The sequence below is a fragment of the Episyrphus balteatus genome, chromosome 1 (genome assembly GCF_945859705.1).
Source record: "Episyrphus balteatus chromosome 1, idEpiBalt1.1, whole genome shotgun sequence".
NCBI classification, from domain to species: Eukaryota; Metazoa; Arthropoda; class Insecta; order Diptera; family Syrphidae; genus Episyrphus; species Episyrphus balteatus.
Window position 1 is genome coordinate 157,486,903 of NC_079134.1, and position 24,848 is coordinate 157,511,750.

The 24,848-nt window shown below is 30.9% G+C and overlaps 1 protein-coding gene across 4 annotated transcripts in view; it reads right to left on the bottom strand.

Moving 5' to 3' along the window:
• Positions 1–1,056: 1,056 nt before the first annotated feature.
• Positions 1,057–24,848, bottom strand: part of LOC129921360 (microtubule-associated protein futsch) — a 35,862-nt gene continuing 12,070 nt past the window's right edge. For 2 of the 4 annotated variants that reach the window (XM_056003156.1, XM_056003157.1), the window contains exons 2-5: positions 6,135–6,354; positions 2,420–6,071; positions 1,963–2,360; positions 1,057–1,897 (exon numbers count right to left, since the gene is read on the bottom strand). In XM_056003156.1, the coding sequence (XP_055859131.1) occupies positions 1,446–1,897; positions 1,963–2,360; positions 2,420–6,071; positions 6,135–6,291 (4,659 nt within the window). In that variant the 5' untranslated portion in view covers positions 6,292–6,354 and the 3' untranslated portion in view covers positions 1,057–1,445. Of the gene's footprint in view, positions 1,898–1,962; positions 2,361–2,419; positions 6,072–6,134; positions 6,355–19,790; positions 20,062–23,985; positions 24,104–24,848 lie in introns of those variants that run through there. The other 2 variants (XM_056003158.1, XM_056003159.1) reach the window with 2 other exon arrangements.

The following is a 24,848-nucleotide window of genomic DNA, read 5'->3' on the forward strand; positions in this document are numbered from 1 at the left end:
ATGGAACTTTGTCTTAATTTGAATACAAAAGTTTTCCCAAGTAAGTTGTGAGAAAAAGTTGTTTGCTTGAATTCAAAGACAGACATACCTAACAGTATAATCATTGGAATCGAATGCATGAAAATGGTAGTTTATGTTTCACAAATAATGTTGAGCTTTGGATTGAAAAAATAAAAAAAAACTATTTGACGACAACAGGATTCGAACCCAGCTGTGTAGTGAACATTGAATCAATCAATATAAGCAATCCAACTCCTTAACCACTCGTACACCTCACCAAGTTTTTGCAGCCTAGCAGTTTGTTGTTAATCACAAATTAATTCAGAAAATGATTAAAGCATTTAAATATTATTTAGATATTTTGGGTGAGAAAAAAAAGTTCAAAAGAATCATCAATTACAGTATTATTTGGCACCTGTCCCTTTTTTTTTTTTTTACTACTTTAACGATGGCCCTCTTGTTTTTCTTTTTTCCCAGATCTTCCAATTCCGCCCATGAGCGGTCTTGCCCCATTCAAATTTTACTTGGTCTTTTGGAATACTTTTTTGAAATTGTATCTTAACGACTTCTTCTTTGCAAAAAATACTTTTGTATATCAACTTTTTATTTAAAAAAAAAAAAATAAAAATTTAATTATTTCACTGGAAAGAAAGACCTCGACTTGACGCAGGTAGATCTCAATAAACTTGGCGTGCAAAACTAGAAGCAACTGACAAAAGATAGACCTGTCTAGAGAAGTTTTGTTGATTGAGGCCCAAATCCAATATGAATTTTAGCGCCATCTTAAGGCGCTGGCTGGTCAACCTAAGTAATTAAGTAACTAATAACTGAATAAATAAATCAATCAAATATTAATTTTTTTTTTATATTTGTTTAAAGATTTTTATTTCTGATTAAGTTACAAGCTAAACATCCTTTGAATCTAGATTCTTTATAACTTTGTTTCTCTTTACTTTCTAGCTCAAAAAAACGAATCATCAAAAGGAAAAAAATTATATATATTTTATTTTATTATAAAAAAAAAATTATTAAATAATTTATAAAACTTATAAAATAATAACTCAAAAATGTTGGCCACCTATAATATAACATAAGATTATAAATCTTAGTTTTTTTTTTCACATCAACCTAAAAGGCGGGCACACAAATAATAATTAAAAGAAAAAAGATTTAAATTTCGAGCTATAAAGTAAGTAAGTTTAAAAATTATACATAACTAAATACTAAATTGATGAGTAAATAATATTTTTTATGAATACAGTTACAGATATTTTTTTTTTTATGTCTGGTAAATAATTAATTATTTTGTTTGTTTGTATGGTTTTAAAAACTAATCTAAAACATCTGGTTTTTTATTGACTTAACTAAACTTAAGTTGCAATAATGTGTGTGTGGGTGTTTGTGGTTGTTGATAGTTTATGTATTGATTCCAAGCTTTTTGGCGATTAACTCCAAGTCTTGGCAAAGCTAAACGGTCCACAACGATTGTGGGCGTCTACCGCTCGAACAGCAAAGTAATAACGCTGTCCCTCTTGGAACTGAGTCAGTGTCACGGCCATTGGCAGAAGCATAGCTTTCACATCACCCACATGCCGCCATGATTCGACTAATGGCGGCCCACTTGTCTCTTGATAGGCATATATCTGGTAGCTGGTACTTTCGGCATACTTTTCCTTGGCGGTGTCCTCTATGGTCCACGAGATAACAATTCCACTGTCTAGATTGCTTATCCGGATTGTAGGACGAGCCGGGGGAAGTTTCCACAGTGGGTTACTGCTATGAATCGGTTGATTTGGAAGCGGTGCCGGATGACGATATCGCTGATTATTGACTGGGGGAGGAGTTCGGCGTACAGCATTTTGGGCAGTTCCATTTGGTTTTGAAGCCATTTGGGGAGCTAATTAAATACAAAAAATAAATAAATTCAAATCAATTTCAAAATTGTAGGAAGTTTTCACTTACAAGTATGAGGACGTGGCGCTGTAGGTTTTTGCATATTAGGCCTTGGCTGTTGTTGCAACTGAGCCGCTGGAATAACCGAAACCTTATAAGGTCCAACACGCTGCCCTCCGGCATTATGAACCTGTTTTTGTGTTGCCCCTTGGACATTTGGAGTCCTTGGGCTAGGTTGTGGACCCATATCATCTTCATCGGTCAAATCGATGACAGATTTTGTGGGAGGTTTTGCTGCCAACGGAGAGCTTGCCATAGGACTCTTTGGTGGCACCATTGGCGAGGAAGTAGCTGGTGCATGGGTCGGCGATGACTGCACCGGAGCTGGTTGTTGCTGCTCAGATTGCCATGATTTGGGGATTCGTTTGCTCGGTGGGAAAGTTTTTAAGATTCCGCCAGTTTTTTTCCTATAAAATGAACAAAGTTTAATTAAAGACTTACTAATTTAAATGATAAATGAACTTACGTTGCAATCCCTTGTGGCATCATTGGTGCCTTAGGTCTTTCTGGCTCCGGTTGTGTTGCCATTGAATGCATATTGTGTGTCTGTTGAGGTAGACCTGGAGCACTAACCATCGGCAATCGAGGTTTAGGCGCTATCTGTCGATTTAATATCTTCGGGGAAGTTTCCCTAGGCATCAGAGGGCTCGGTGTTGATGAAGACACAACACCAGCTGTAACTCCTCTATTCGGCGGCATTGCGCTGGTTCGTGGGCCATCTGGTCGCATAGGTGTTAGTTTTTGAACACATCCCCGACGTTGTAGATTTGCAGCAGCGCTACCTCCATGTGGAGATGGTGCCTGCGATGCCTGTTGAGACCCTTGATTATTCATACTCGCAAGGTTTAAAGAGCTAGGAGCTTTTTCTGGAATGCTACTTGTGCTGCTGCTTGTACTAACGCTTCTGGCTAATGAGGAGGGTGAAGGTGCCTGCATTGAGGAACTCGACGACGACGATGGTGGCAGATTTGCAATTGGTTGATCATATTTCTTATTGGGGAAGAATACCTGCAAGCCAACGGCTCGGGTAATTTTAACCGGCATAATGAATTGTGAATTCTTAGTTTCCAAATCTTTCAGTACTCGATTATGAACCATTTCCAAGTCACGGAATTGTTTGTTCAGTTCAGTTATCTTACTGCGATGTCCGGAAATAATTTTTTCTTGCTTTTCAATTAGCTCACGCATTTCGCTGAATTCACTTTTGTGAACAATAGCTTCAACGATTTTCTGTAAAACTAATTCTTCTAAATCAGATTTGTTCATTTTATGAATGGATTTTTTGAAACGACGAAGGAAATCTAAACTCAAACCGATTTTGGGTGCATCGAAATTCGGTGGTGGATAGAGGGGAAGTGGTTTTACTTCGACTGGCTTGACTTCGGGTTTTTCTTCCACTTTAACAGGTTCTTCTTTAGTTGGAATTATTTCTTCTAACAATTCTGGTGTTTTTTCATCTTCGACTACTTTTTTTGATGGTGCTTCAGAATCTGTTTTGGGTTTTTTCATTTCCGAAGTAATTGATTCACTGCTGTGAACACGTTTAAGGGTTTTGTTTTCTTCTTCTTCTTCTGGCTTTGCTTCTTCTTCTTCGTTGTCTAGAACTTCCATGACCTCGTCGTCGTCAAGAAGTTTTGAACTTGTATCATCTGGACTGGCATTGGAATTTCTACTGCTAGTTTCGTCTTGGCTCAATCTTATTCTCTTTGCTGGTGGCTGTTCAGAGGGTTCACCGGGTGATTCATCTCGCTCGATGACGGAGCTTTCTTTGAGAAGATTACTGCTGCTATTGCTATTCGGTTCTGAGGCCATTGGAGTTGATTTTTCTTCAGCGACTTTTGGTTCATTCTTGTCGTCTTTTTCATCAACACCATCACGGGCATTGTCCGAATTGTCTGAGAGCAGTTCTGAAGTATTAGTTTCGGCAACTTCGGTGGAAGATGTTTCATCTTTTTTCTCAGCTGGAGGAGGAACTTCCTCATCGTCGTCGTCATCCAAGTTAATTATGTCACTGTCCATGACGGAAGGTGCTTCTTTCGGTTTTGCTGCCTCAGTTTCTGAAGTTTTACTAGAAGATTCTGTCAAAGCTTCTTCAGCTGGTTTAATTGGTTGTTCAGATGATTCAACAACTTTCTCGGTATTCTCACCTGATTTCGTCAGAGTTTCAAGTGTTTTTGAAGGTTCTTCAGAACTCTTCGCTGATGAATCAGTTTCATCAACTTTTTGATCAGCTGGTTTTGATTCCTCTTCAATGACTTCTGAAACATCCGAAGCTACAACCTTTTCAGTCTCTTCTACTGCTTCCTTCTCAGCGATTGTTTCTGATTTTTCATTTACAGTGTCTTCACTACTTTTCACAATAGTGGAATCAACATCTTCGACAACCTTCTTAGCAGAGATAGCTTCAACAGGTGTCTCTTTTGGGTTCTCTGGTTCTTCCAAAGAATCATCAAGACAAACGATATCATCATCATCGTCGTCATCCTTGGTTTCCGATGGTTTTTCTTCAGAATTGATCTCAGTCTTGTTCTCCTTTGATTCTTGTTCTTCAATTGCTTCTGGCTTGGAATCTTCTTTAACTTCTTCTCCAGCTAATTGTTCTTCTTTTTTCGGAGATGTTTCAGTTTCATCGGAAGATTTTGCATCGAGTTTTTCAGTAGACTCAACTTCAGTTTCTTTTATTGACTCAGCAACTTCTTTTACTGGCTCAGCCTCTTTCATGGGTTCATCGTCATCTTCAATCAAGAAAATATCATCATCTTCTTCTTCTACTGGTTTTGATGATGTGTCTTCTGCATTTTTTGCATCGACAGTTTCATCAGGGAAGACCTCTTTCGAAGACACTTCTTCTGAAACTTCCTTTTCTTTAACCTCGTCCTGAGTTATTTTTTCTGTCTTTTCTTGTACATTGGATTGTTCGGGAAGTTTTTCATCATCTTCTTTCTCATCCGGCATTGGACTATCCAAGCAAACAATATCATCATCATCTATATCCATATTGTTTGTGACGATTTCTTCAGATGATTTGTTTTCCACTGCCTCAACTTCTTCGGCAGTTTCTGTCACAGCTTCTTCCACAGTTTCTTCCACAGCTTCTTCTACAGTTTCTGTCACTGTTATTTCTAGAGCTTCTGGCACTGTTTCTTCAACAATTTCTTCTTCAGCTGTTACTTTAGCAATTTCTGCAACTGCAACTTCTTCTTCAACAACTTCTGTTTCCGTAAATATTGTTTCAGAAGCTTCGGTTTCAATAACTTCTTCGTCTGCTGTATCTAAAACAACTTCTTCAGTGATTTCTTCAGCAGCTAATTCTGGAATATCATTTTCAACTTCTTGTGGTGATTCTTCTTCAGCCATTTCCAAATCAGTTGCAGTCACTTCAACTCCATTTTCTTCAGAAACTATCTCTGATAACTCTGTAGTGGATTTAACTTCGGAAGCTTCTTCTTCTTCTTCAGCTTCAAACTCAAGGGTTTCTTTCTCTTTAATATCGCACGCGATTTCAGCGTCTTCATTCTCTTCAACTTCTGTTTCCGCAGTTACAAGTTCCTCAATGATTTCTTCATCAGCTACAACTTGAGTATCATCTAAGATATCTTCTTGAGGTTCTACTACTTTATCATCCAAGATATCTTCTTGAGGTTTTAAATCTTTATCAGCCAAGATATCTTCCTGAGGTTCTTCTACTTTACCATCTACGATATCTTCTACTGTTTCATCTGCATCTATATCAATGACTTCTTTATTGACTTCCGTTAGTGGAGAATCAACCACAGTCGAAGGTTCCATGCAATCTTCGACCAAGTCATTGATTTTCGAAAGTAAAGTATCAAGATCATCACCAGGATCTCTGACATTGGATACATCTGTTGTTGATTCACCATTTGTTATTTTCTTTTCTATTGTTGGAACTACAGCTTGTTCCAAATCCAAATCAAAAAGATCCAAGTCTTCTTTTTTGGATGTTTCCGTTTCTTCATTTTCTTTTTTATTGTTTTCAGACATTGTAACTGTTGTATTTAGATCATCATCCATGTCATCGTCAAGCAAATCAACTTCCATGCTATCTTCTACTTGAGGATACTTGGTACTACCATTTTGTATAATTGGTGTAGAATCTAGAAGAAGAGATGGTATTCAGTTAATAAACTGAAGAGGAAAAGTATGTAATATGAACTTACCACAACTAGAGGTAGGTATATTTTTAATAGCACCACCAACACCATCAACAAGCAGTGTGTCCATTTCTTCATCTTCTTCTTCATTAGGCAGTCCATTGGCTGTTGCAGTTGTTCTAAAATCCATCTGTGACGATGGGGAATGTTTCACTTCCATCATATTTGTGTATGATAATCGAGTAGTTGGGTTTCTCAAAAAATTTAATTGTTCATTGATTGGTTTCTAAAAATGAAAAACAAAAATAAAAAATTATTAAAAATTGTATCATTTCATGAGAATATCATATTTATGGGTAATTCAAAATTTATTCTTAAAATTAATTTTATTGAATATTAAATATATTAGAAAAGACGAAACTTTTAGCTCATCTTAGCCACATTTTATTTTCATATTTCATATCTATTGCCACAGAACGAAGAACCATAATGAATTTAGATCTAAAGGAACCGGTGTTTGGAAGTCCAAAACTTTCGGTCACAGTGATACAACAAACTTTTTTACCTGCAGATATGTTCTTGACACCTACGGACTACTGCACGCCTACCTCGAACATTGTTAAGAATTGTATAGTCAGCTTCCCGTCAAGGTAAGACAAGGAAAAGGGCTTTTGTGGCGGGAGACTTCTCTATTCTATTCGGCTACCCAATTTCGATAGTGTGTTCCAAGCTGAACTGCCATGAAATTCTCTAAATTCATTCAGCAGTGCAGAGAGGAACTCTCAATGTCAATATTTTACAATCACTCTTATCTGTATTCCAGGTCATAAAGGTAACGAAAAATTGGCATTGGCCGGTAGGAGAACATGCGGGAAAGCTGTAGGAAAAAGAGACGGCTCTCACTTTCTATGCCAATGTCCTGCCTTCAAAGAAATAGAGCACTCTTTTTTGGGAGTGAATTTTTCAGTTACATAGATAGGCTCTCTAAATCAAAGATCAAGGACACAATCTCGTTCCTTAGTGCGACAAAGTGAGGTAGCAGTCTTTCAATTGATGGTGATCGACTAGTTTTCCGGAGACTGGGCCATTTGTTAAAATAACCTTAACCATACAAATTCAATTATTTCTTAAAGGTTTCATGAGTTATCAAAACGGTGCACTCCGCACCAATCGGGTCATTAAGCGAGTGGGCCAGGTACCGCCAGCTTTACCTCTATTTGATAGGCTTTTAGGGGTACTGTGTCCTACGAGGTTTAAGCAAAGTCTCCATAAGAAATTGTTTTTTTTTTTTTTTTAATGCAAGAACAAAACTCTGTTCAGAGCCCATTGGAGCTCTGTTCAATGTCCAGCCAGATCATTTTTTTATCAAGCTTTTATTAAAATTCCTGTATAACATTCTTATAAGACTTATTTCTACAGAAAACTAAATAAATTGTGTGGACTGGACATCGAAAGTCAAGATTTCTTTTACCTAATCTGTTTTTATGAAAAACAAGATAAAAAACGTTGTTGAACCCTTTTATTCACCAAAAATTTAAATAAAAGAATCAACTAACAAAAAAATAAAATCAAAATCTCTGATTGGAATTAACAATGAATCCATTACAAGATTCAATGTTTTTTTTAGTCGTGGCTTACATATGTTATATTAGAACTCAATGTATAAATGAAAGTAGTAAAATGGAGACGAAAGAATAAAGAGGTGAGCGTGATTGTTAAGTCTTTTCATGATAATGCATAACTGCTAGCTGTTAGGGTTGCCACTAAACCATTTTAACAAGAACAACAACCCGAAATTATACCATTAAAATAACTTAGCAGTAGTTCTATTAAATTCAAATGAGATTTTCCAACCCGAAATTATCCCATTAAAATAAGTTCAAATAAAATACAAGACAAAATTGTACAAACAAACAAAACAATAACAAAAAATACAATAATGTACCTACTTTTTTAAACTCGACATTTGATACTCGACCATAGTTTCTATCTTCACATTCGTTATTATTATTTACGGTTAATAGTTTTCTCGGACTTATTGGTGAAGAAGAATACCTTGATGTTTTACGACGTTCAGTCATAGGTAGTAGACCGTCTTCTTGAAATCTTTGCAAATGACGAATAACAGTTGATTGAGCACATTTAACTACTTCGGCTATTTGCCTTGAAGTTAATTCGGATTTATGCAATGCAAGAATTATATCTTTCTGCTTTTCGGATAGAATTTTGAATTTTCGTTTCATTTTTGTGAGATGCCAAATATTTTGGCCTGTGTGTGTTTGTTTTACTCACTTTAATAAATAAAATGCTGTTTTAAGGCAATTAAGTACCAGATTTATAGAAAATTATTCCAAAATAATATAGGTACTCCTGAAACAGGTTAAGAACATGTGATTTATAAATATTTGTAGCTTATGTAAAATAACTTTATAAAGTTTTTTTTATATGAATGCCCCTTTTTTAATTATATATTTCCAAACCGTCTGGAATATTAATGTCTCACCATAAAGGAGGAAGACCACATCAAAAGAAGACAGGGAAATTATTAATTTCTTCCGGAAATCACCAACAGCATCTTCAATTACCGCAAACGCCTGAATTTTCAAGGTCAAACAAAAATTAATTTATAAAAAAAATGTATACATTAGGTGTGTTTTTTTGTTTGTCTATATAGATTTTGTGCAAAAAAAACGACATCGGGATTTTTGAAATCCATGCAAATATTTTGGCACCACTGTACATACACTTTGGCTGCTATCTGTCAAAAACGTTGCTTTTGTTTTTTTTTTATTTTAACTCCGTAGTGGGAAGGCCATTACATCCATGATGGACGCAAATAAATTTTTTTTACAAAAAAAACAAAAACCATTTGTATGGCCATGGCATCCATGTTGGATCAAAAAATAGTTTTTTTTTACAAAAAACCAAAAATCATTTGTATATTCTTAGCTACATTTTAAGACCATAACCATTAACATTAGTTGCGTCGTTCTTGTGTTATAAGTGTTTAAAGGTAGCCATATTGAATTTTTTTTTCGATTTTTGAAAAAACTAATGTGAAAACTTTTTTATTTTTATTTCTAATTTTTCGAAAAAAAAAAAACTTTGGTAATTTTATACATATATTTGTTCAACAATCTTATCAGAATCTTTTTAAGACTTTTATCTGAAAAGTGCATTGCGTATTTCTCGAAATATTAACATTTCAATGCAACCATGTCAATCAAAATTTCGCTTATTTTTTCTATGAGAGCTTTTTTAAAACCTCATTTTCTCCGCTTTTTTTTTTTTGTTAATATTGTTAGATATTTCTGTATAAAATACCTATAACACAACAAATAAAGTAACTTGACACTACTGTTTTTGTCGAGAGAAAGTAAAATCTGGATTTTTCAAAAACCTATACAAATAAAGTTTTTGTTGTTTTTAACACGTAAATTGTTTTGATTTCAAATATCTCGATGTCGTTTTTTTGTACAAAATGTATATAATGGGTGTCCCAAAAGTAATGGATCAAACGAAAAAAGCTAATAGGCCAACTTAAGGACTCTCAGAATAAGTTTTATTTGAGAGCAACACCGCGAAAAAAAATTTGTACGGTGTGAGAATGGTTTATTATTTTAAAAAGTTGCCCCGTTATTGTAGTTTTCAAAAAAGTATAAAAGTTTCCAAAGTTGAAGTTAGATCGAAAAATATTGCAATTTGTATTCAACAAAACAGGGTTTTTCAGAGCAAAAATACTAACAAAAATAGAAGCTTTTGTTCAAAGAGAAATAAACAAACAACAGTTCGAGAAAATTTGTTTATTTTTGTTTGTATTTTGCTCTGAAAAAAACCCTGTATTGTTGAATTCGAATTGTACTACTTTCCGATCTAACTTCAACTTTGGAAACATTTATTCCTTTTTGAAAACTGTAATATTGGGACAAGTTTTTAAAATAATAAACTAGTGTCACACTATACAAATTTTTTCGGCGTATTGCTCTGAAATAAAAGAAAGAAATTGAGTTTTTAAAATATTTGAAACTGTTAATTAATTTGCAGTTAAATGGGGTATGGAATAGAAAATATTTTCATCAATTAATTGTTTCTTATTACTGGGCAATGTTTTGGTGAAAGGATAAAAAAAAAAAACAAAAATCAATCAATGGGCGGAGGAGGCAAAATACTGTTGCAAAGTCGGGATTTTTCGAAATTTCACAAGAACTGCATTAAATCGAAAACCGTAAGGATTTGGGATGAACAAGTTACCAAATTCTGAGTGCCCTTAAGTTGGTCTATTAGCATTTTTCGTTTTATCCATTACTTTTGGGACACCCTGTAGATAAACAAAAAAAAAACACACCTATTATTTTTAATGAAATCTAGTTTCAAAACTAAAAAAAAAAAATTCCTTTTTGTAAAAAGTAAAGTGGCAACCCTTTTCATTAAAATTCATATTAATAAATATGTACATATTTCCTACAATAATACAAAAAAAAAATTAAATTAAATCAAAATAATTAAAAACATTAAAATGGCAACTCTATCGCGAACAACGTATCTATTGACAAAATATCTACGTACAATCTGTATACATTTTTTGTATCTCATGTTGCCAAAACGAACCCAATGACCTGCGAAGCAATTAATGAGTTCTATGATGCGATCAGATTTTTTTTTTTTGTAGAACTCGTTAAACAAGTAAAATATTTTAAGAAATTTAAAGATTCAATCTTTCTATTAATTTACAAGGAATACCTACCGAAGGCTAGAAACAAAAAAAAAACATAACAAAACTTTTTTTCAATCTTATCAAAGGGAACTAAACGAGAAAATAGGTACGATTAAATCTTATTGACTCAAAATACATTTTTAATAAATCTGTTTATTAAATTTTACTTTTTTAAAAAAAGATACAATAAAAGTTTTGTAAAATAATTTTCATTCGCAAACAAAACATTACGATAGCAAAAGAGCCGAAAGAGAGAGTGAAACAGTAGCATGCAAACAACAGCTGCTAAGCAAAGCAAAGCAATGCCAGAGGGTAAAGCAAAGCAACATACCACGCTAATGTAAAGATACAGATACAGTACAGAGCTAGATACATATTTTTCCTACTGAATTGGAGAAAAAATTGTTTTTTTTTTTTTGTATGAAATTTTAATTTGTAAACTATTAAAAAATGTATTAGTATTTGATTAAGTTCATTCTTACCTACTTTTTTTTTTATTATTTTATTAAAAATGTTTTCTTACACAACTTGCAAACACGCCCAGTTGAAAACACGTGGAGAGAACAACTGATGTCGGTGTAGACATTTTTTCTTCAAAACTATATCCAATGGATGGAATGAAGCAATGCCACTGAGAGGCAGAGCGAGAGAGTATATAGTATTATGTATTTGGCTGTCTGCTGCAGCTTGCTGAATTTGAGTCAACTTAACTCAAGCTTTGCAATTTCGTCGAGACAAGACTCAAAACCGATTAAATGATCCGTTATCGTTTCGAAAATTACGAACGAGGTTTTTGTAATTTCGGATAAGATATCAGAGTTTCCATTGAGGGGGTGGTAACCATTTATGAATAACATTTTGTGTTAATGACTTCATTTTTTTCAGCACCCGAGGCGATTAGATAATGAAGATGTAATGAAAAACTTGATATAGGAAGCAGGTAACTAAATTTGTGGGTTCTATCTTTGAAAGAGGATAGTTTTTGAGTCCAGTTAGTATCTGGGGAAGTCGGAAGAATTTAGATGATTCTGTACCGTAAAGTGTCATTGACCTTTCCGTCGAAATATACGTGGATGTGTTACTTATAGCTAAAATAAAATTGATACATTATTCATTTACAGAAAACTTCTGACGAAATTAATTGTCATGGAATAGTACTTTGCCCTCATAATGATACTTGACCGCATTATTGAATAATTTTTTTTTCTAACAAGAAAGCTCTGCTGAAAAAAAGCTTTTAATTTTTTTGTAGTGAAAGCAAACAGGAGGACAAGAAACAACGATTGCATACTCTAAGGAGACTTAGTATTTTTGTAAACTATTACTACTTGTAGAATAGGGTTGCCGCTGTACTTTTTAAACTTGAGTTTCAAAGCAAATTTTTAGATAAATTATTTTTATTTTATTTTTGATAAAATCCATGTTTTTTTGTCAAATAAAAAAGTGTTTCAGTACCTACAAACTGGACTTTTGTTTGTGTATTAATTAATTTTGTGTTTAAATCAATTTTATCTCTACAATTTAAATCTCTACAAAACATTTTTTAATCCCGGGCAAAATTTTGAAGTTGGAGAAGTTAAGTAAATTCTATCAATTTACATAATTTTTTTTTCTTCTTTTAAATTAAATTGAATTCTTTTTTTGAGTTTTATTTATTTCGTCTTCACTTTCCAAGTATTTTATCATCAAATTTGTTTTCAGTTTTGTTTTATTATTTTTTTTCTTGTCACAATTTTGCCGGCAGAATATTGCTTCGAACATTATTTGTCCGCGCAAAATTAAGTGGAGACTTTTTCTTTACAGGCTTTATGCGTTAAAGCATGAACATGAGTTGTTTGTAAGAAAGCATGAAGACTAAACAAAGGCGTTTTTTTTCCGTTGCCTCAGCTATTTTCAATCGACCCATGACAAGTAACAAGGGAGGGTTAAGGTGGTTGTCAAAAAATATTTACTAAAATTTTTGTAAAACAGCTTTTAAAAGTAAAGAACTACATTAACGTCTGACATTGTGTTCGGTTTCCATGGTTCAAAATAGCACAAAAATTCAGTCAAAAAGCATTATAGAGGAAGTCTTCCAACGACATTTTTTAATGCAAATCTATATCATGTTTCTTCCATACACCACAGAAGTCTTTAAAGGAGAGAATAAACACCTATAAAACAACCGCGATGGACCCAAACATGGATTTAAACAGCTCAACCATATCAAAAAGGTTGATGAAAGTAGGTTTGAATTAAGTAAAATATCGGAATGTTTTATGGTTTGACAAATCAAAGATATAATTTGTTAGGTGCAGACGGTGACAAATTATTTTAAAAGGAAAAAATTAGGATAATTTTTGTTTTTTCTCATGTTTAATGTATTAAAAATGCTTTCAGTACTGAGTATTACAAACTGTTTCAAATGATAAAACATACCTATAACGAGTGAGTATGTAAACAATGTTTTTTCCATATGAAACGATAACACTGGCTAACATTTTTCAACTTTTTATTATAATCCACAAGGATTTATATAAAAAATCACATTGGTTTCTTTCTAGCACTTTGAGACAGGTTCATACTAATTTTTTAAGTGTTGCTTATTTTGGACCAAATGCAAGATTTTTTTTTTAATTTTAAATTTTAAATTTCTAATTTTTGTTTTTAACTCTTGAAATTGAAATCTACTTCATGCAATCGATATCCCTTGAAATTGTTACAAAAAAGAGATTTTGTATGACTTTATTTATTTATTTCCGGAATGTTTAGCACCGGTGTTACAAGACCCATATGGCATGAAAAAATAATTTATATGGAATATAAGATGATACATATCGTCGGCCTCATGGGAAAACCTCGTAACTCCCAAAATCAAAATTTTACAGGAGAGACGAAAGAGTAAACAAACAACAGAGTAGTTGGGAAGAAACGCGCTGTGCAAAATTTGAATTTAAGTCTATTTAGAATTTTCGGAATGACCCCAAATTTTCTGGGTTGCTCCGCTAACATATTTTCTAAAGTCATTTTTGAAAAAAAAAGTGGAGTTACGAGGTTTTCTTATGAGACCGACGATATGTATATTATGGAAGGAATACAAAATTAATAGATTTAGATTTCTTTGATTTTATGCTTATTCAAAAGAGGAAAAACTAATGGTTTTAATATTTGATTAAAAAAAATACTTATAAATTCAGCAGATGGCAACCCTGTTTTTTGTTCATCATTTCTTTATTTATTTATTTTCAGCGGTTTCTTAGCACAAATTAGTACAATTTTGAATTTTTTGAATGAAAACATCACAACTTCAGTGACATCATTCTGTAAACCTGCTAAGCCAAGCATCTTTTTTCAATTTAAAGGTTCAAGACCAAAATGCGAACCTATGGTTTTGTTAAAAACTTCTAACTCTACATGCTTCCTATATTCTATCAAGAAAATGAAATGAAATGAAACAATAAACTATGTAAGTGCAAAAATATGAACTTATGCAAGAAAAAAGTTTCGGTATCATTTAACTAAAACAACAAAAAAAACTCAAACTCAATAAAAATTACAACAACCAAAACCAAATACAAACTCAATAAGACTAATTGTAACTAATTATCTAATTAATTAATCATCGACAGTAAAAAACTTGCTGCGCTGCATCACTGCACCACACACATCCATAATCGACACGTGAAATTTTTTTGACGACAAGCAGCAAATCAAAAAATTAACATAGGTACATAATTCAGATATTTTTTTTAAGATTTGCATTTAAAATAAATTTTATTATTAAAAAATTATCAAAATAATTAACTTTTTCCATGACCTAGTTCACAATCGCTTGTATTCTCAATTTCTACAAAGCTCAAGCAATTAGCGAGAAAGAGAAAGCAAATAGAAACAGAAACGGTAAACATGGATACATAATTTTCAATGAAAAAAAATTACAACGAAAGTGGCAAACGCTATAATTTATTCTCAAAAAGGGGCAAACATTTTGTTTGTACTTTAAATAAAAAAAAAAAAAAACAAAAAACTGTCTTACCTTTCTTAATTTTTAGAAGAAATTTTGATCATAAATTAAATAATTCAGGTCACGTATCGTAGGTATTCACAATTAAGTACGTTCAACCAGAAGCACATGGAGAGATGAACTGGTTCTCATTTTTCAATTCTCATGGTGCAGTGGAGACAGTGTAGACTTTTTTTCGTGTAAACATACACATCGTTTACAGCGCAACGTACATGCAGACATATGTATATACACGTGTATATAAAGTACCGTAATTGTGCCGCTTGAGTGGCTTAAATAGGTATAAGTTTCGTCAAACGAAAAAAAAATTATTTATTGACGAAACTATTGAACGAAATTATTCTGAACCTTGGAAAAAGTCATAAATAATACTCATAAACATTTATTTAAATTCCCTGAACTTTTCAAAAGTGTTCAGTCCTGAATAAGCAGAAAATTAAGAAGGGACCTATTTGAGAAGTAAAATTTAGAGATTTGAAGCCTAGCCTAGTGACAACTTCACAATTTTTCACATTAAGAAAAAACAATCATTTTTTCACTAGAGTTTAATATGTTAGTAACAGGTTGTAAGAAAATGGCGAATTTATTTATAGAAAAAGAAATCAGATTAATAAATCAGATATTTGAAAAAAAAAAGCTTTCTGTAGTAGTCTTCAAAGCTTAATGCATCACTGTGTGAGATAGTGAATTGTATGTTGTATACTTTTAGGATGCTTTGGCAAAGAAGGTGATGCAGTGTTTTTAGGCGAATGAGTTCGATGATTCAAATAGTAAGAAGTGTTATGACAATTTTAAAACAGAGTTGCCGCACTTTCTTTATGTTAAAATATTTTTTTTTATCATTTTTTTGTTTTGTTTTATAAATTCACAAACAACAAAATTAACTAATGCTATCTCAGCTGAGATCAGAAATAACAGTCAACCTTTACTTTCAACTGGTTTCTCTCTGAGAGTTACCACCTTACTTTAAATAGGTTTCGGTTAAGGTTTGAGATTTTTTTTTTAAATCAAAAATAAAGGTAATCGGTTGAGATTTATTTTTTATTTTTTTAAATATCTCGCAAAGGTTGAGATTTTTACAAAAAAATAAATGGAAAAGGTCAACCTTTAACCGTTTTCGCAGAAAATAAATCAAAAATGGTTAATTCAAAGGAAAAAGTCGAATATCTCAAGAATGTCTTTATTTTGCAAAAAATAAATATGAAAAGGATGTTTTTTCTTAGTTTATGTATTAAGTTCAACGTATAATAGACTCTCAAAGTTTTTTCACCCAAGATAATATCTCTTTTCGTTTAAAATAAAATATAAAGATGAAAAATGTCCTTTCCACTGTGAGTTGAGTCGCTGGGACGACCAATGCAATTTCGAATAATTCAGGAGACCGATGTTCTAATTGATTAATTTGCAGATGAGATTTATTTTTTTCTCTCAGCGATAAATCTCACTGGTTGACCGAAACATACAAAAATACAAAATAAAGGTTTCTCTCAGACCGAAATTTTTTCTTTTTTTTTTTTAAATAAAGGTTATTTTATGACCTTTATTGAAAATGGCAACAAATAAGTATTATTTAAGAACCTTTCAAAAGGTTCAGATTTATTTCTGATCCCTGTATCTGAGCAATGAAAAATTTTAAGAATTTTCAATCCCTCGAAAATTCCATTCTAAACCAAAAAAATTTCTTTAGTTTGTTTTTCAAAAAAAATAATAAATCCATATTATTAAAAAATATCTGGGTAAGAGTTCACAAAATTACACAGACACTGATTTTTTGTATCATCAGTACACCATCAAACGAATAATTTCAATATAAAAAATAGATATTTCTAGGAATAAGCTCTAACTGAAGTTTATCTGACCATTGAAAAATTGGCCCTTACTGAAATTTTTGGTTGTTTTTTTTTATCGCTAAGGAATAATTTGTATAGAACTTATTTAAAAATGAAAATAGTGCTCGATAGCAATTAAGGATGATAAAGTGTCAAAGCAGCAGATTTTGGGCGTGAGTGATGGTGTTTTTGGTAAGGTCTTTAAATTGTATGTATGCAGTTCGTAGTGGGGCATTTTAGAACCTTTCAGAATACAAAAACTTAAATTATATGGAAAAATTACCTAATAAAAAAGTCGGATTTCTTAAGAAAAAAAAAATGTATCTCAGTTATTTATGGAATAGTCGCAACAATATTATACCATTTTGAAAAGAGAATTGAGCACACCAACTTTTAAGGTAACTTGACGAAACATCGTAGTGCATTTTTTTTACACTACGGTTCATTGAATTAGAGTCATGTAAAATTTTTTAGTACTTAGTTGGCCAAAAAAGTAATATTTGCTTTAAAACTGATGCAGCTGAGTTAAAATTTTTGAATACATTTGGTAGCAGGGTTATTCAAGATTCCATAACAAAAGAAAAAATGAGAAAAATTAAGATTTGTAGTCACGACACATGAAAAACACAGGGTGACCATTTTTTCGACTTTTTTTCAAATTCCCATTACTCACAAAATATATGGCTGCAATTTTTTTTATTATTTTTCTGATAACTGTCACCACCTACTCTATCTACCGTTTTCGTTTCGACGTTAACTTATGGGACACCCTGTATACATATTATCATCGTCTTTTATCCCAAATAATGGATGTGGATTCTTCCACCCGCAATATGCAGGTGTAGGTTTTTTGATAGCATCCTATGGTTTGAAGACCTTTCCAAAAATACCAATAATTGTTTGCTACTTAAAAAAATCAAACATGCAGATAAAAATCGATGTGTTTTACCGAAAAGGTTTATTAAATTTGTAAAAAAAAAATTTGTAGCCCTATAAAAGCTTCTTGAAAAATATTTTTTTAAAACTTATCATTAAAAAAATAATAAACCATTTAAATTTAAAAAAAAAAAGTACTCAAAACGTAAAAAAACCTTCAAAACCTTCGTTAATTCGTATTTTTTTAAAGTTTTATCTATAAGTTTACTGCTTCAAAAAAAATATGACATAATATTGTTATATTGTTAGGGTTGCCGTTCTTTGTTTTTAATTTGTATTTTTTTTTTTTTTTTGTTAATATGAAAAACGCTCTACCAAAGGTACACAATTATTAATTTATCGAATATTTTGTTGCAATCCGTGTCTATCTTTAAGTTCAGTCCCCATATTTGATGTCCAAATCAGGTTCAAAACGGCTGCGATAGGTACAATTTTTTTTTACATTTATCACACTCATTTTTGTTTGTTTTACGTATTTTAGTTTCCAATTTCGCACACAAAACCGTAATAAAAACTGTTAACCTTTTTCAACAAGTTGATGAACAAAATTTAGGAAGAACGCAAAGATCGAATAATAAATGTTTTTACTAACTTGTCGAAATTTCTATGATTTGATTAAGGAAACACTGCGCACAAAGGTAAATGTATATTAAAAAAAAAAAAAAAACAATTTTTGACCGATAAATGAATTACTTCAATTCGGTTTTAAACAACAAATACATTGCAACTTACATTATTTAGATAATTTTATGTCAAATCGAATTAAAATTTTAAAATACACAGTTCGAACACAATCCACGACCATCGAACACAATCCACAACATGATAATACACAAAGCGTTGATTTTTAGCAGTAATTTACTATTCTTTTTATAACAACAAAAGCAAGGAATGAACACAGAACTGACCGTAATTTTGAAAAAATTTATTTATTTAAATATTTATTTTGGTAACTTTCACTTTAAAATTTTTAAATACTTATTAGTTTCAATATTTAATAAATTTTCATTTTTCGAAAAAAAAATAGATATACGGGTTAAATTTAAAAAAAAATATTGTTATTGATTTAAGATATGGCAACCCTAACTTAAAACTTGCATATTGACATCATGGCATAAATGTTTTATCTTCTTTCTATAAGTTATTTATTTATGACGAGCAAAGAATATGACATTTCAGTTGCTTTCTAAATTTAAATTCAAAAACTCTCTTGTCTTGAACGAACTTTCTTTAAAGAATTTATGTACATAAAATGTTTGTATAAGCGAAACAAAATAAAATTAGGTCATTCATTTTCAATGGGTAATAATGAATTCCAAAACCCTTTTTTTTTTTTGTTTGGTCTTTTCGCAGCTTTTATAGTTATATTCTTTAACCACGCACCTACAAATTGACAAGCCAGTTTCTAAATATTACAAAAATATATTTTTTGCCAAACCAACACAACATCATTAACATTACATACAATTATCTTAATTTTTTTTTAATAAATAAAAATAAATATCCTCATTTTTGTTAAATAAAAAAATATATATGTAAATCTAAAAAGTTTAAAATTAAAAACAATACAAACTTATTTAAACAAAACTTGGCAACCCTAACATAAAAAAGAAATCATAAAAAAAATTTCAAACAATTTTTTTTCCTGCAGCTGCTATTTTTACTATCTATCGCGAAGAAGGTACACTCTACGTACACACAAAATGTATACCTACTTCTACAATCTACACACAACCGTGAGCGTGGAAAAGTTAGGTAAGAAGAAAATGATAAAAATGAAAATGAAAAAATGTTTTACGTTTTACTTGATCAAATATGGGTACAAATGAATAAATATAAATATTTTTGTAATAAAATTTATTTTAACATTATTTAAAAGAAAAAACTTAAAATGCAAAAAAATTAAACTTAACTATGGTTACGCAAAAAACTCCCTACACTGCTGAAGTGCTCAAAACAACAATTGTCATTGTTGAATGTTGAGGCTCATAAAATGTCTAATCGTTCAAAGAGAAAGGGGCTTATTTATTGAACCCCCGATAAGATAATTTGAAAAATCTTGATCTCAAAAACATTCTGAAAGGGGCAAAAACCTAACAAAAATAAATGAGGTTAGGTAATAAAAATGTGTACAACACGAAGCTATGACGTCACTTTGAATTAAATCATATTTCAGTTCACGACCAAAAATAATACCTAAACATTTCGAACAAAAATCTTTTTCATCAATATTAACTTACCTTTTTGAGCAATGTGAAGCTTAAATAAAAATGTACGACTAAAAACACAATGAGAAAAAAAAATACACTCCCTGTTAGTTACACTCGACTGAGAGAACTAAATTGTTGGCATGGCATGTTTTGTACAGTCCCGGTAGGAGGCGCAGTGCATATTCAGAGTACACTTTGAGCGCGTTGATTTGTTGTTTGTATGAATGGAACACATTATGAGAGTGTTTTTGTTTGTGTATGGTTGTGTTTGTGAAGCAGCTGTCAATTAATTTTGTTCAATTTTTTGTTTATTAATTAATGAATCTGACATTAATTTTAACAACATTGCTAAATTCGACATTTCATGTTATCGCATATATTTTTTTTTTTTGTTCATCCATCAAAATAAAAAGATGTTTACTACACTCAGTCAAAAGACTGTTTTAGTCAAAAATAAATTCCTTTAAATTATACCTATAAGTAAAATTTACAAACATTTGCTAGAAAGGAACCTACTAATTATTTGGAACAGTAAAAAAAACTATAGGTTAGTTCAATATACCTTGTACCTATAAACATGCCAACTACATTCCAACATACCTACAGTATCTAATGGGTTTGGTCAAACTTTCTAATTTACTGAAGTAAGTTAGCGTTTAATGTCACGCCCAGGTTCACAATAAGGTTTGAAATAAAGGAAAAAGTAAAACAAAAGTATGTATGTATGTATTATAAAAGATATGTTCGTACATAATGTTAATGTATGTTTGTATGTGTATAGTTTCTTTATAACCTTTGACCCCTAATTCCATTCCTATTTTTTGATTGCGAGAAATAGGATGCCTAAATTAACAAACTGTTTTTGTATTTATTTTAGCAAATCCGTTTCTCAGCTAAAAAAAAATAAAAATTGTAATTTTCTTGAAAAAAAAAAGCTTCCCAAAGCTTTAAGTTCATTTGTCACTTCTCGCCGCTATTAAATAGAATTTTAAAATGAAAACAAACCAAGTGTCACATGAATTTAGCGAAATAGTAAAAAAATAGTTAACTGACATAAGTTTCGTAATATCAACCAACCTGGCTCCTATACTAGATCTATGTTACAGAATGTTTAATCTCCAAGAACCGTTAATAAATCCATTATGGGAAAGGAATTTGTATATATGTAAGTGTCTGTAACGGGCTAGTGACCAAAATTTTTCTTGAGGTAAGCTTTTTAAGAGTGTACCTAGTTTTTAGTACAATGACGTAGCATAACGTTTGTACATCTGCATATCCAAAAGTATTTATTTACGTTTTTGTTTGCTCGCTACGTCATCGCATCGTTTTCGTTTCATGCATACATAAATCTATATCTGCAATCAGAAGCAGACAGATCTTCCAACCAACCATTCTCTCTTTCTCTCGCACTCTTCCAAATGGGAGATACGTACCTTTAGAATTATAAGTAAACAAATTGGGTAAACTAAAGTTGAAATAATGCAAATGTGCAATGCTGATTTTTTATATGACAAAGTTTATAATTTTTTTATTAAATTTGCACTTATGCTGAACTTAAAATTTTCTTATAGGTAGCTATCTATACTTGACTAAAAAAAAAAATGGTGAACGGTAAATATCGATTTCTTGCAAAATAAAAAAAAAAAAACAAGATGGATGCCGGCGTAAAAAGAAAAATAAGTAATGAGACTTGCGAAGGGTGATTTTATTTTAAAATGCATTTACTTCTGCTGTTTTTAATAAATCGGAAGTAGATAGGAACGGATTTATTAAGATAAATTAAGTTTATGTTTAATAGTTTTTGATTATATAATATTCACCCGTTCTTCTTTAAGATATTTATTTTAAATTTGTTTCATTATTTGCTAAACAAATTGAGTTTATTAGTACGTATACCTATCTATATACCTATGTACAAAACTAAAATCAGGCAACTTAAAAATATAAACATGCTAAGTGCCGACCTACGTAGCAGGCAGATAATTTGTCATTAATTTTGGTAGGGTTGCCATTTTTCATATATGTAGTGATTCTACATAATTAGAGTTGGTAGATTCATTATATTTAGGTTAAGCAATTATAATTATTAAAAAAAGTTCTGCAGGGTTGCCAAGTTGTCATATTTTTGTACAATTTGTCACAAAAAATTGGAAAAATAATAATTTAAGTTTTTGAAGGAAATAACAAATATTTTATTTGTGAAAATAAGAAGCATTTAAGTTTTACCAGTGTTTGTGTAACTTTTTTAATATCAAAAATATTCGTTCTAATAATCTTACCAATGCGACAAGAAAAATTGGGCCAATTTAAAATGTTTAAAAAAAAAATTGTCATATTGAAAAAAGTTAAAAGATTACATTTATGGGTTTTTGATCGACTAAGAATAAGCTCTTTATAATCTTTCATTTGGTACAGAAAACATTAAATTGGAGCTACTATTTCCTGTAGAAACGGGTTAATTAATACACAAAAATTACACGAACTTCGATCCCATTAAAAAGAATTAAGGTGAATCGAAACTTTTAAACAATGGTTATCATTTAATTGTTTTTGAAAATATCAATGAGCAAAATAATCTGACCCTAAATAAGTAGCTAGAAGAAATGACTGTTAATGGAATCTATAGAGAGTTAAAGTGTAAATTTAACATTTTGGACGAATTTTTGTTTCTTCGCTAACCAACACTGTATATGTGATAAATATCTTTTTTTTTATTTTTTAATTGAATCGTTATCTTGCAAACCGACGGCATTAAAAATTACGCACAAATACATACAAAAAAATTAAAATTAATAAATTTTCTTAAAAATCTGAAAAATACAACTTTCATATTAATTACATTTAGTTACACCTTATTATTTCATTTTATTTCAGTCAAAGATTTTCTAACGCAAGTTTAATCATTTTTGAACAAAGTTTACTAAAAAAAATTATACCAATTATAAGTAAAAAATTTCAAAACTTATTTATTAAAAAATTATTACTAATATGTACAACTTTAAATTACACTTAAATTTGTAACACTCGCGAAACAAATATTTTGCATTTCATCTTATTAAGATAGTAGTTTGATTTTAACGTCACTGTGTGGTTCTATTAAAAAAAAACGCTCAAATTTCTTCGTATTCCCTTATTTTTTTTATTCAACATGTAAAATATTTTCACTAAACTGAACTTTAATTTTTAGAAATAGGCATTGAGTAGGTAGATACCATGTATATGAAAATAAATTCAAATGATTCTATGTAACTTTTTTTTGACACTGTTGAGTGACTTCTTGAATGAAAAAACAACAAAAAACAAAAGGAACTCAGTCCCTACTTCAAAAAATTGTGATGAACCAACCACCCTATCACAAAAAAGAAATGCCGCAATCTTTCGCGTACAAATATGCTATAATTAAATAAGTTAATCTAATTTTCTAAGACATAAATTGTTGAGCACTATGAATTTGAAAAAAAAAAAAAAATCCTTCCTAAACTTCAACTCCCTTGGCAACCATGGTTACAACTAATATTTTTTTAATTTACTAAACAAGTAATGAGTTTCTTTTTTATTTATCTATTTATAAATATATTGTACATAAAACTACAAAAGTAAAGGTTGGCAACCCTATGACTTCCAACAAGGTACATACTAAATGAAAGTTTGTTTTTTTTTTGCGGCAGCAACATTTTTACTATCAATCAAACAAAGCCGAATAGATATCATCTAGGTACTTTAAATACCTCGAGTATGCAGAGAGAACCGTTAATATTCAAAAAATCTACTTTTATTAGGTACCTATCTATCAATAAATCAATTTGAACAGATAATGATAAGTACCTAACAAAAAAAAAAAATTAAGCCTCTCATTTAGTGTAAGCTTACTCTTAATAAGTCAATGCTAAAAATTTAGGGCAAGATTACATTTAACTACCCATATAATTATAGGTAGGTACAAGGTTCGAGTTTAGTATCTACATTATGTACAACAGTACATACCGACGCGACGATACCAACCTACAAATACTAAACAAAAAAAAAAAAATCAGAAAATCCGAGAAAGAGCGAGAGAGAACAACAAACAAGTAAATCTTCTCACACGCCAGCCATCATGAAATTTTATCAAAAATTTTTAATAAAAACGAAAGACAGAAAATGTATACCAACCTAACCTATCTTTCATATTTATTTTATTATTTTTATATTCATTATTATGTATTTTATCTTAATATCGACTTACCTTATTTTGAGAACAAAATTATTCCACAAAATATTTTTTTTTTCACTCACAAACAAAGCACTCCCTGTTAGCTACACTAAGCGGAGAGAACTAAATTCGTTGCAAATGCTTCGTATAGCACCGATTGAAGGCGCAGCGCATTTTATAACTTAAAATTTTGAGCGTACAAATTGAGATGGTGTATATGTATAGACTCAATTTTAAAAGTATTTGTAATGTTTAAATGTGTTGGTAAGTTCAAAATTACTTTTTTTTTTTTACTAATTTTTTAAAATTCACATTGAGTTTGGAAAATCTCGTAAACAATATATTTTTTTTAACTACTGCCTTACAAAACTGTGAAAGTAGATAAAGTACAAACAAAGGAAGCGAAACTTTTTTTTCGCATCTAAAAATAGTAGTACATACCTACTAAGTATTAGAAAATTCGTAATTATGAATTCAGACTAATTTTCCCCATATAATTATGCTGTCAAAAATTGAATCAATAGGTCAGAATTCTAAAACTTCTACTTTTTAAATCCAAAAGCCCACATACCTACATCACAATATATAGGTACCTAAAACAAAAACGTGAACGCAGTGGGGTTGTGGAGCCATTGAGGCAGGGGTATCAGTTGCACAGAAAATTCGTTTCCTAATAAAATGTGTCACAAACTACATACATACATATCTACAGCAAGTAATTACTTCTCAAAACTTCCTAGATAGTTTACCTTTGACCCGATTTTAACTCATATAATGTTTTTTAACAAAAATTAATAAAATAAAAATATTTTTACGATAGCACACAAAAAAAGCTCTGAAAAGCTCTTAAGTTCATTGTCACCTACAATGAAAATTTATAATAAAAATATAAACCC